The sequence below is a fragment of the Strix aluco genome, chromosome 27 (genome assembly GCF_031877795.1).
Source record: "Strix aluco isolate bStrAlu1 chromosome 27, bStrAlu1.hap1, whole genome shotgun sequence".
In the NCBI taxonomy this organism is placed as follows: Eukaryota; Metazoa; Chordata; class Aves; order Strigiformes; family Strigidae; genus Strix; species Strix aluco.
Genome location: NC_133957.1, coordinates 289754 through 301108, shown reverse-complemented (window position 1 = coordinate 301108; position 11355 = coordinate 289754). Strand labels below are relative to the sequence as shown.

The following is an 11355-nucleotide window of genomic DNA, read 5'->3' as shown; positions in this document are numbered from 1 at the left end:
CTGGGTGTGGGACCCCACGGTAAGCACCCACGGGTGGGGACCAGAGCAAGAGCCCCCCCCAGCTCCAAGGCAGCCCCGGACTCACCCCAGCCTTCCCCAGGACGCCGGGTCCCGGAGCCCCCCACGCCCTGTGGGGTGGGGGCTGTGGGGACAGGGTGCCCCCGGCCAGCCCCGGGGTGCAGGGGGGGGGTCGGGTGCTTGAGGCTGGCGGCCGGGAGCAGGGGGGCCCACACTCACCTGGGGGGCGCAGAGCAGCAGCTGCTGGAGCGGCTTCGGCTGGCGCTGCCGGCGGGGCTCAGCCCAGGCCAGCGCCCGGTGCCGGCCCGGTCCGGCCCTCGGGGGGGCGGAGGGCAGGAGGTCCCTCCCTCGGCACCACGCCCGCTCGCAGACGGGGAAACTGAGGCACGACACGCAGGAGCCCGGGTCCCAGCCCGGCCCGACGGCTGCCGCACTCCCCCCAGCCCCGGCCGCTCGGAGCAGGAACAAGCAGAGAAAATCGGTGGCGGCCAAGAAACAAAGGAGCTTCCTCCCAGGGGTGCGGGAACGGGGCGAGGGGCCGGCGCTGGCAGCTCCGCGGGGAAGATGCCCGAGGCACAGCGAGAGCCGCGGGGGGGTCAGCGCTGGGGTGCTGCGGGGAACCCCTCACCCAGGGCCTGTCTTTGTCCCCCCCCGGCACCGTGCAGCGTCCGCGGCCAGGACAGAGCCGAGGACGAGCCCTGGGGTCACCCCGGGACAGAGCGACGAGGGTCATTACCTACAAAATACATCTTTATTGAAAATAGAGTCTTTAACCAGCAGTGGGGAGGGAGAGACGCAGCCCCGGGCGCTGCTCAGAGCAGAGCGGGGAGGGAAGCGCAGCAGGAGCTGGGGAGCAGAGCGGGGACAGAGAGAAACCAGCGGCAAAAGCTGGGGGGGGGGCGGGGTTCAGGCCGGGCGTGGGGCAGGTTTATTGCTTGGAAAGTTGCATAGATGGGGCGACCCCCCAGCTTTGAGCCCAAGGACCGTCGGCGCTGAGCGGAGGCCCCACCCCAGCGCAGGGAGTGGGACCACAGGCAGGGCCCCCGCCCCAGCTGGGAGAGGGGACAGGGAGCTGCTGGCACCTCAGCGCCGGCGAGGCAGGGAGGAGGAAGCACATTCACACTCATCCTCAGCCCGGGGAGAGGGAGGCTGGGCACAGCCTCCGGGGGAGGGGGCGAGGGGCACCAAGGCTTCAGGGCTGCCTTCGCCTGAGCTCCACGACGTGGGGGAGGCGCTGGGGGTTTTTGGTATCCACATGCGATTTCAGCCAAGGCAGAGGCAGAGCAGGAGCTGCCGGAGCCCTCGGGCATCTTTGGTAAGAGCAGGAGGAGGAGGAGGACGAGCAGGAGCAGGTCACCGCTCCCTCCCCACAGCAGCCTGGCAGGGGACACGCAGGTACCCGCTGGGACGGGTCCAAAGTTCCTCTCGTGCGCGTCCCCCGCGCAGGCACCTGCGCACAAGACAGACCTTCTTCGTCCCACCCCGGCCGCAGTGACGCTCCGCCGAGGCGCGGCTAGCCAGGTCGCTCCACTCAGTCACCTCAGGAGCCAAGCGTCCCCCACCCTCAAGCAGCAGGACCAGCTCGCGCCGCGGTCCCCAGGTGGGACAAGCTCCCCGCGTCACCCAAAAGCTTTTTGTCTTTTCCTGGCAGGAGCTGCCTGGGAAGATGAGGGCATCGGCCTCTCATCGGGCTCTGCTGCGGATTCCTGCTCTGCAGGCGCCAGGGCAGTGGGGAACCAGCAGCCCCTCACCTCCACGGGGCCGGGACAGCCCGATCTCATCACATCCAGTGCTCCCCCCCCTCCCCCCCCCCCCCCCCCCCCCCCCCCCCCCCCCCCCCCCCCCCCCCCCAACACGTGTGCACCCGCCAGAGGTCTCCTCCTCCTCCTCATCCTCAGAGAGCTCATCCTCGAAGATGTCGCCCAGGCTGTACTCCCGCTCGTGGACAGAGACCTCGTTGGGGGTGACGTGACAGGCGCCACCCACCACAAGTCAGCAAACCTGGGGAGAAGCCGCAGAGCGGCGCGTTGCACACGCAGGCCTGGGCCTCCCGCGAGGTCCTGGCACGCGGGGAGCCAGGGTGAAGCCCTCTGGCATCGGGACGGGGCGTTATCTGTCCCTCCCCGGGTCACGCCCTGCTTCCACACCCCACGGACCTTCCATGCCTCCACCTCCCTCCCTCTAACGCCAGAGGTGGCGGCTCAGAGCACTCCCAGGCTCTCGGAAGCACACGGAGATGCAGGTCAGGCACCCCCAGCGCGCCGCTGGCGGACGTTACCTCTTGGGAGACTGGATGCGGGAGACCGCGGTCCAGGCAGAGAAATCTGGGCTTCTGCAGTAGTTTTCGAAGCTCCTCGAGGGCCTTGCGGGTCTCCACCTCGCCCTGGAGCCGGTACTCCTCCTCTGTCAGCAGGCAGGGAGGGCTCGGCCCCAGCCTGGCGCTCTGCACCCTCCTGCCAGCAGAGCAGCACCCGTTAACTGCCCCGCCCGGCGCCGGCCCAGCACGTCCCGCCGGCCCCCGCAGGGAGCAGGGGGCACTGTCCTACGCCAACGCCAGGGAGAAAGGGACACGACCCCCCCCGGTGCACCCAGTCGCAGCCCCACAACCCCCAGCGAAAGGCCCAGGCTCCGTCCAGCAGCTCACCCGGGGCTGGCGGGGGGTGGGGAGCGTGCGGGGCTCACCTGTAGGCAGCGAAGGCCCATTGCAGGGGGTAGTCCAGGTTCTTGGTGCAGATGGCGATGACCACCAAGGCCAAGGCGATGGGATGGATCTGGATGCCCGAGTACATCAGCAAGAGGCCAGGAGCTGCAGGGCCCAGGAGAGGAGGCTGATGCTGCGCTCGTTCTCCAGCGGCCCGTACCGGTAGCACACGACCGAAGCTGACGAAGCCCACGAGCAGCAGGTAGCCTGCGGGAGAGCAGAGGCATCGGGCAGGCACGGACTGGAGGGCTCAGCCCGGCTGAGCGGCGCCTCGGAGCCCACCCACCCCCCCCAGGAGCACGAGGGCTCGGGAAGCCTCAACGATTTCCCACCGGCACGACGCGGCACCGGGAGGAGACGCGCAGCCCGGAGCTGGGGGGTCGGAAGGGCTCGCACCTACCCAGCAGGTACTGCCAGTAGCACTCGCAGATCCTCCCGCAGGTTCTTGAAGATCAGCTGAAGCAGGTACAGGGAGAAGGACCAGCCTCCCGCCAGCAGGATGTAAACAGGACTTCTCTAGGAGAGGAGATGGACATTTGGGGCAGGCTGTGGGCGGCAGGCAGCCACGACCACCTCCCCCAGGGGCTGAGCCCTGCTCCACCCGAGGCCAGACCCACAACCCAGCACCCCGAGGCCGTGTGCTCGCACCACAACAACCGTGCAGGTGTAGAAAGGGCTCGCGAGCCCCCAGGCAGCCTGACACCCACCCCTGGGCATGACCTTGGACATCATGTAGACGAGGATGAGCAGCGAGGCCAGCAAGCCAAAGCTAATCCCAGCCGAGTAGTAGAACAGTTGGCTCCTGCAGAGACCACACGCGTGCACAAGGTGTGTTACAGCTCATGGGTGCCTGTGCACAAACACACCCACCAGCAGCAACCCCCCGAGGGCCGGCAGAGCCAGCCAGGCGCTGCCCACCCCGCCCTCCCCGTCCCAGCTCCCAGCGTCGGGGCGAAGGAGGAGACTCACCGGCTCAGCACGTCCCACAGAAGAACAACAACAGGCCCAGGAAGAAAACCAGGAACAGCTTCGGGTCAAAGCCTGGAAGGAGAGCGAGTCCAGGCTGAGGGGAGCCCTGGCGCGGTGTCCTCTGGGTCGAGCTCCCGCCTGACACGTGCCCACGAGGAGAGGGAAGGGGCAGCACTGCAGGCAAACCTCCGACAAGCGCCCTCAGCTCCCCCATTTTACACCCCCTGGATGAAGACACGCTTCCCTCTGCGGGCCCGTTCTCCTCCCCAAGGAAGGTGAGCGCACCCACGAGCACTCGGGCAGAGCCAGCCCCCACGGAGGAGACGTACGTCGGAAGAGGACGACGCAGTACGTGGTGCCGGCCTCCAGCAGCTCAACCTTCAGGCAGGTTTTGTTGCTGTAGAGATCCACGTCGATGCTGGTGTCGTTCAGCTTCTCCTCAGGAAGGAGAAAACGTTCCACACGCTGAACTCCTCCAGCTCCTCCTCGCTGCCCACCTGGGTCACTCGGATCATCCGGCTGCTGTTGACCCGGATCTGCGCAGGGGAGGGAAGCAGGGGGGGCACGGCCACTGTGCTGGAGGGTCCTGGTCCAGCCAGAGCCGGGGGGATGCGGGGGGGACCCGGGGGACCCGCCCCCCCTCACCTGCATCCGCGTCACCTACGTCGTGCCACTGCGGGACGCGCGTGTTGGTGTAGCAGAAGTGGTGCGGGGCCGAGCGATGGTACACGCGGCCCTCGTGCAGCGGGATGACCGACTCCCTGGCACCTGCGGGACACGGAGAGGGGATCAGCGACCACCGGGCCCCTCTTCCCACCCGCTCCCCCTTCCCAGCCTCCAGCACCCCGCCGGGCGGACAGAGCCCCCCCTCCCTCGGCCCCTTGTCCGGGCCAACCCCGGGCCGCCCGAGGCGGCACCGACCGGCCTCGCCCCCAGAGCCGCCCCCACCTCAGCGGTAACTGAACTCGCGCACGTCTCCCGCAGGGACCCCCCGAGGCGCAGGAGGTCCCGAACCCCTCCAGCCCCCCCCCGCCGCAGCACCGGGGGAAGCGCTCTGGGGGTGCCCGGGGGCGCAACAGCCCCCCCGGCCGGCGGGCGGGCGGCTCTCGGCGCAGAACGGCGACAACCGGCGGGTTCCCGCGAAGAGTCGGGCGGGGGGCTGCCGGGGGCAGCGTCGCCGCTTCCATCCCGCCGTCCCCCGCCTCCGCAGCCGCCCCCGGGCTGGAGCCCCCCGGCCCCTCCCGCCGCCGCGGACACGTGACGCCCCGGGGCTGCCACCGGCCCGGGCCCCGCCGTGCCGCGGCTGCCCCGCCACCCTGCGCCCCCCAGCAGCGGCAGCAGCAGCAGCGCCCCCAGGAGCCGCCGCCGCCCCGCAGCCGGTTTCATCCCTCCCGCCGCGGCCGCGCCGCCGAGTTCCGCTTCCGCCGCAACGGCCGCCGGGGGGCGGGCGGCAGCCAACGAGAGCGGGGGGCTCGCGCGGCTTCACCGCCGAGTGACGGCTGAGCCGACCTATCAGAAGGCCGCTGCTGCCTCGCTCGCACCCGCCCCACACTGCCTGCCGCGCTGACTGACAGCGCCTGCAGCCTATCAGCGTTAGGCCGGGCAGCAACGGGGCATGGTCCCGCCCTCCGTTACCACGGTGACCAACGGGCGCGCCATTCAATCCGGAGGCACGCCCAGCCCCCGGCAACCGCGAGCCCCGCCCTAGTAACGGCTGTGACAGGCACGCCGCTCAGCCTCTCAGAGCACAGGCCCGGCCCGCCACGCCCTCCGCCCCCCTCTCGGAACCCGCCTGATTGACAAGCGCTTCCTCCTATCAAGAAGCGGCCTGCTGTTGTTTTTGTGAGGGGGTCCCGCCCCTCAGCCCCCTGCGCGGGCTGGGCCCGGGACACGGAGCCGTTCTCGGCGCCGGGCAGGGCCCGGGGGGAGCGGCGCGGCCCGGGGGGGATCCTGCAGCCCGCGGGCGAAGGCTCGGCTCGGTCGCGGGGGGGCTCCGTGCCGGCCTCGCGCACGGTGCCCCGGTTCACCCCGGTGCAGGCGCGCGTCCCTCCCCGGCGCGGGCGGCAGCGGGGGGGTGCGGGGCTCCCCCAGCCCCGCGAACGGGGGTGCCCCCCCCCCCACTCCGCGCCGGTCCCTCCCCGTGGGGCGATGGGCGCCAGGACGCCGGGTGCGGCGGCGCCGCTGGGCGGGGAGGTGGATCGGGCGGCCCCCCCGCCCCCCCCCCGGGCCGTGGGCGGCGGAGCCGGGAAGCGGCGGGGCCGTGGGCGGAGGATGTGCGTCAGCCGGGGGCAGCGCCGGGCCTGGGAACGGCCCCGCCGCGCCGGACGCCTGGTCGCGGGGGGGGGGCGTGGGAGGGGGGCGGCCGGCCGGAGGGGGAGCGCGGAGGGCTGGGGCAGGACCCCCGCGTGGGGGAACTGTTCCCGGGGGGGAGCCCCGGCTGCCCCCCGCCAGCCCCGGGGATGAGCCCCGGGCCCCGCCACGGCCCCCCCGGGCAGGAGCGCCTGGGGGCGGCTGGACCCCCGCCAGGCGCCCGGCCGCGGTATAAATAGCGCCGAGCCACGGAGGGCCGGAGACCGGGTGGGGGCCGTGGTGCTGCTGGCGGGGGGCTGCACCGTCCCCCACCCGAGAAACCTCCCCCCTCTGCTCCCCGTCTCGCTGCTCTGGGGCAAGGCCTTGCGCCGTGGGGGTGTTCACCCTGAAGCGTATCGATGGCAGCCTGTGTCTGTCGGTGACCGTGGGGGCCGCGGCACAAAATGCCAGCCCGCCGCGGGGGGCTCTGGCACCCCGGCACCGGGGTTGGGGGGTCCCGGGACAGCGCGGGGGTCACGGGGGCGGCGGGCGCATCGCCGCGCCTTGCCGGGTGGCTGCAGAACCGGAGATGCTGCGAGCGCGGGACCGCGGGGGGGGGGAAGCTGCACCCTCTGGGGGCCGCGAGGGTCCCGCGGGCATGGCCCGGGGTGCGGGGTGCCCCCCGCGAGCACCGGGCCGCCGCGGGTCCAGCCCGGGGCCGGGGGCTGCGCGGGCGGCGGGAGCCCCCCGGCCCCGTGTCCCCTCCGCCCGGCGCCGCCTCCGGAGGGTCCCGCCTCCCCCCACGGCCCCCCCGCTGCCTCGCGCGTCCGCCGCGATCCCCCCGCCCGGGACACCGGCCCGGTTCCCCGCTGCCCGCCGCGGCGGAGGCTGCCCGGGCTGCGGGACCCCCGGGGCCGCCGTGCAGGGCGCCGGTCCCCGCTTCCCCCCCTCCCCCCAAACCGCTCCCGGTGCCGCTGCGCCTCCCGCCCGGGGAGGGGGGGGCGGTGCCGCCGCCCCCGCCCGCTGCCCCCCCCCCCCCCCCCCGCCGCGGCCGCCCGCGCTGCGCTCGGCGGGGGCGGCAGCCGCGGGATCCGCCCCCGGGGCCTCCCACGCCGCGGCGCAGCCGGGGCCGCTGCTATTTCTCGGTACCGCCCGTGTGGGCGGCGCGCAGAAGCGGCGCGGCGCGGCGGAGCGAGCGCGACCGGCCCGGCCGCGGGACCCCCGAGCCCCGGGACCCCCCGGACCCCCGCCCCGCCGTCCCCGGAGCCTCCGCCGCCGCCCCCCCCCCCCCCCCCCCCCCTCCGGGCGCACGGCAGCCGCGCACGGGGCGGGAGTAGCGGCCGGAGGCGGCTCCAGCCGGCGGTGAGCGACCGGGGGGACGGCGGGAGGAGCCGGGGGGTCCGGGGAGGGGGGGTCCGGGGCACCGGATGGGTCCGGGGCACCGGGGAGCCCCGAGCAGGGCGGGGAGCCCGGGGGGCGGATGGCGCCGGCGGGACTGGGACACCGGCACATCCCCGGTGCCGCGCCGTCGGGGCTGGGGCGGGCTGGGGCAGTCCCGGGAGCGTGTCCGGGGGGTCGGGGGGCTGCTGGCGGGGGGAAGGGGCTGGGCACGGCCCCGGGAGGGGAGGGGCCCCACGCGCGTCCGTGCCGCGTCCCCGGGAGCTGCGGCCGCGGGGTCCATCCCGTCCCCAGGAGCGCGGGTGGGCCTGGGCCCCCCGGGGGGTTCGGGCACCCCGAGAGACCCCGTGTCAGCCCATCCCCCCGGGGTGCGCCCCCCACCCCGCACCTCCGGGGGCAAAGGGTGGGGAGGGGGCTTCTCCTGCCGCCCGTCCATCCGTCCACGCCGTGACGCGTCCGTCCCGCAGGCCCGCCATGGCCCTGCCCCGCACGCTGGGGGAGCTGCAGCTGTACCGGGTGCTGCAACGCGCCAACCTGCTGGGCTACTACGAGACCTTCATCCAGCAAGGGGGGGACGACGTGCAGCAGCTCTGCGAGGCGGGCGAGGAGGAGTTCCTGGAGATCATGGCGCTGGTGGGCATGGCCACCAAGCCCCTCCATGTCCGCCGCCTCCAGAAGGCCCTGCGCGAGTGGGCCTCCAACCCGGGGCTCTTCAGCCAGCCCGTCTCGGCCGTGCCCGTCAGCAGCATCCCCCTCTTCAAGCTCTCCGAGGCCGGTGGGCGCAAGGCGCTCAGCAACGGCCACGCCAGCCCCGGCGAGGCCGCGGGCAAGGGGGGCGGCAGCAGTGGGACGCCCCCGGCCCGCAGCCCCACGGAGCCAGGGGAGAAGCTGTCACCGTCGGCGGCCCCGCCGTGGCCGGGGAGGAGCACCCCCGAGTCGGAGGGCGGCGGGGACGAGGAGCCGGGGGGTCCTCCGTTCTCTCCGGGCGGGAGCGGCGGCGAGCAGCCGACGGGCACGGAGGTGCTGGAGCCGGAGCTGGCGCGGACGGTGGCGGAGAGCGTGGAGCGGCTGCTGCAGAGCTGCCCCCGGGGTGGCGAGGCCGAGCTGCGGGCGCTGATGAAGCTCAACAAGAAGCTGGCCAAGGCCGTGGGGCACATCTTCCAGCTAGAGGACGGCGACCGGCACAAGGAGGAGGAGATCCGCCGGCACAGCGCGATCTACGGCCGCGGCGAGGCACGGCGCCGCGAGGGCAAGCAGCTCACCCTGCACGAGGTGGGCGGCACGGCGGGGGCCGCGCTCGGGGGTGCGGGGGTCGGGGCGGCTCTGGCCTGGGGAGGAGGTTGGGGTGGGGGCTCCAGCGTGGAGGGGGTGGCCCCGGGGTCTGTTCCTGCCCAAGCGGCATCTGCCAGCCCGGAGCGGCTGCCGCCTTTGCCGAGGGGTCCCGCGGGCGCTGCCGTCCCTGCTCACGCGTCGTCTCTGCCCCAGCTCATCATCAACGAGGCGGCCGCCCAGTTCTGCCTGCGGGACAACTCGCTGCTGCTGCGGCGCGTCGAGCTCTTCTCGCTCTCACGGCAGGTCGCCCGGGAGAGCACCTACCTGTCCTCGCTCAAGGTCGCCAGGTGAGCCGGGAGCCGGCAAACCCCCTCCCCGCAGGCCGGGAGGGCCTGGTCCCCCCCCTCCTGCGCCCCGGGAGCTGCGCCACGACCCGGCGCTTTGGACGAGGACGGGACCCCCGCGGCCCCAAGTTCCCCTTTCCCTGACGCGGCGGTTTTCTGCCCGACCTCGGAGGGGAGGGGGTGGGGAGGACGGCTGGGGTGGGGGGGGGGTTGGGGGGATGCCCGGCACAGGGTGGGGGGTGCTGCTGGGGATGCCCCATCCCTCGCCCCCTTCCCCTGCAGCCCCCGCCCGCCGGGGGCCGTGGCCGGGCTGCCTCCCCCCTTCGCTCTCCAGCTGCTCCCCCCGGTTGCCGCCCCCGGCTCCATCTGCGCCAGAGCCCGATCGCGCCGTCCCGCGGCACCGCCCTGCCTGGGCGGCCGCCCCCGCCCGCCGCCGTGCCCGGCGCTGCCCGCGGCGCGGCAGGAGGCCGGTGGCCGCGCCAGCCCTGGAGCTCCGCGCCCCCGCGCCTGACGCAGCCCCTTTCCCCCCCGCGCAGGGCCCATCCCGAGGAGAGCGGAGCCCCCGTGGCCAAGCGGCTGAAGCAGGAGGTGGGTGCGGGGGACACCCCCCCCCGCAGGAGGGTGCGGGTTTGCACACCCGTGAGCGTGGGCAGGCGCTCGCCCACGCGGGGGGGGGCGGGGGGGGGGGGGCGCGGTGGAGCTCGCCCGGGGCCGGCAGCGAGGGGCTCCGGGGCGGGGGGCGCGGGGCCGGGGGTGCCGCCGCTCACCCGCGCGCTCCCGGCAGGCGGGGGAGCAGAGTCGCCCCGAGCTGCTGGCGCTGCCGGGGGGGCCGGAGCCCCCCGGGGCCGCGTACCGAGCCAGCCTGGAGGAGGACGCAGCCAGCCTGTCCGGGGAGAGCCTCGACGGCCACTTGCAGGGTGAGTGCGGGCCCCTTCCCTTCCGGGGGTGCCGGTGGGGCCCCCCCAGCCCCTCGGCGCTGACTCTCGCCCCTCTCCCCGCAGCGGTGGGGGCCTGTCCCCGCCTGACGCCGCCGCCCGGCGCGGCCCCCGAGGTGCCCCTCGGCCTCCCCCCCCACGGGCTCTGGAGCCGCCACATCCTGCAGCAGACGCTGATGGACGAGGGGCTGCGCCTGGCCCGGCTGGTGTCGCACGAGCGCGTGGGGCGGCTCAGCCCCTGCCTGCCGGGGAAGCCCCCGGGACCAGGTGAGCCCCCGCGGGGCTGCGGGGGGGGTTTGCCGTGGGCGGGGGGGCCAGACGCCTCGGCAGCCTTCTGCCTGCGGAAGCAGTGCCCTGAAACCGTCTCCCCCCTCTCCCCGCAGAGTTCGAGGACGGGCTGGCAGAGCGGGGTCCTCCAGCCCCCCCGGAGCCCCCCCGCGGTACCATCAAGGTGGAGCAGGAGACCAGCCGGCAGTGAGGCCCCCGCAGCCCCCCACCGCCATTAACGAAGCAATAACGTGCTGGGGGACGGGTGCCGGCGGCTCGGCGGCGGTGCTCCGGGTGCGGGGAGCTGGTGAGGGCTCGGCCACCCCCCCCCCGGGGCCCTGTCCCCTCCCGCACCGACGCTCTCGTTACCTCAGCCGCGGCGGGACGAGCCCCCCCGCAGCAGCAATACCCTCGTCCCCGCCAGGCTCCGGGCCCCCGCCGCCCCCCGGGGCTGAGAAGCTCCCGATGGACTCGAGCCCGCTGTACAGACTCTCCTGCCCCCCCCGTCGGCTCACCCCTCGTGCTGACCGTGTGTCGTCCCCCCCCCTCCCCCCCCCGGGCTGCTTCGGGCGGGCGAGCTGTGTCCCCTGGCCCCGTCGCCCAGCGGGGACACGAGCCGCGTGCGGCACCGCGTGCTCCCACGTCAGCGCTGCCACCCCCGCCGGGCACCCGCTGCCAGCGCCCACTCCCGCGCCCACCCCCGCCAGCCCCCCCCTCCCGCAGCACGCACGTGCGAGCACATCGTGCACACGCATTGCGACCCCCCCCCCCCCCCCTCCCCGCAGCACCCCGCTGCCTGTGCAGCGTTTTGGCTGTAAATACCCCCCGCAGCAACCATGGCGCAGCGACAGCACACACACCCCCCCCCCCGCCCCCCCGCAGCTCCCTGCACGCCTGCAGCGCCCCGCACCCCCTCGGCTCCCCCCACCGGCTTGCACACACACCCCCACCCCCCCCCCCCCCCCATCACCTACTTGCGCTGCCGTGCACGGTCCCGGTGCCGCGGGTGTCACACGTGCCGTGGGGCGTCACGCGCGTGCGCCCCCTCCCCGCACGCAGCAGGCGCTGTTTGATGGGCGCTGGGGTGGTGCTGCCCCCCCTCGGGGTCACTCCTGCACCCCCCCCCCCATTTCCACGAGCCATGCCCAGCCCCGGGGTGTTC

General features: G+C 74.7%; 2 protein-coding genes across 3 annotated transcripts; one reads left to right on the top strand and one right to left on the bottom strand.

The window, feature by feature from the left end:
• Window positions 1-750: 750 nt before the first annotated feature.
• On the bottom strand, window positions 751-7811 carry NEMP1 (nuclear envelope integral membrane protein 1). The gene is given in 21 exon segments (XM_074807477.1): window positions 751-1468; window positions 1770-2004; window positions 2007-2019; window positions 2297-2361; window positions 2363-2471; window positions 2701-2821; window positions 2824-2890; window positions 2892-2926; window positions 3120-3150; window positions 3152-3230; window positions 3423-3518; window positions 3685-3760; window positions 4018-4128; window positions 4131-4259; window positions 4349-4456; window positions 4993-5137; window positions 5139-5272; window positions 5337-5735; window positions 5851-6464; window positions 6546-6874; window positions 7302-7811. Coding segments are annotated over 21 exon segments (4044 nt in total). The 3' UTR covers window positions 751-830.
• On the top strand, window positions 7104-10663 carry NAB2 (NGFI-A binding protein 2). Of its 2 annotated transcripts, XM_074807509.1 has the most exons (7): window positions 7104-7339; window positions 7843-8647; window positions 8861-8994; window positions 9528-9579; window positions 9776-9908; window positions 9993-10193; window positions 10310-10663. In XM_074807509.1, the coding sequence occupies exons 2-7, from the start codon at window positions 7850-7852 to the stop codon at window positions 10402-10404; spliced, it is 1413 nt and encodes a 470-aa protein (XP_074663610.1). In that variant the 5' UTR covers window positions 7104-7339; window positions 7843-7849; the 3' UTR covers window positions 10405-10663. The 2 variants fall into 2 exon arrangements, with proteins under 2 accessions (XP_074663610.1, XP_074663609.1); XM_074807508.1 differs by lacking the exon at window positions 7104-7339 and having other exon boundaries at window positions 7570-8647.
• Window positions 10664-11355: the final 692 nt, after the last annotated feature.

Bases quoted from the DNA above. Each gene is read 5' to 3' on its own strand.
- NAB2 (XM_074807509.1), top strand. From the start codon at position 7,850: ATGGCCCTGCCCCGCACGCTGGGGGAGCTGCAGCTGTACCGGGTGCTG. The intron at 8,995-9,527 runs GTGAGCCGGGAG...CCCCCCGCGCAG, and splicing joins TCCTCGCTCAAGGTCGCCAG to GGCCCATCCCGAGGAGAGCG. The intron at 9,909-9,992 runs GTGAGTGCGGGC...CTCTCCCCGCAG, and splicing joins CCTCGACGGCCACTTGCAGG to CGGTGGGGGCCTGTCCCCGC.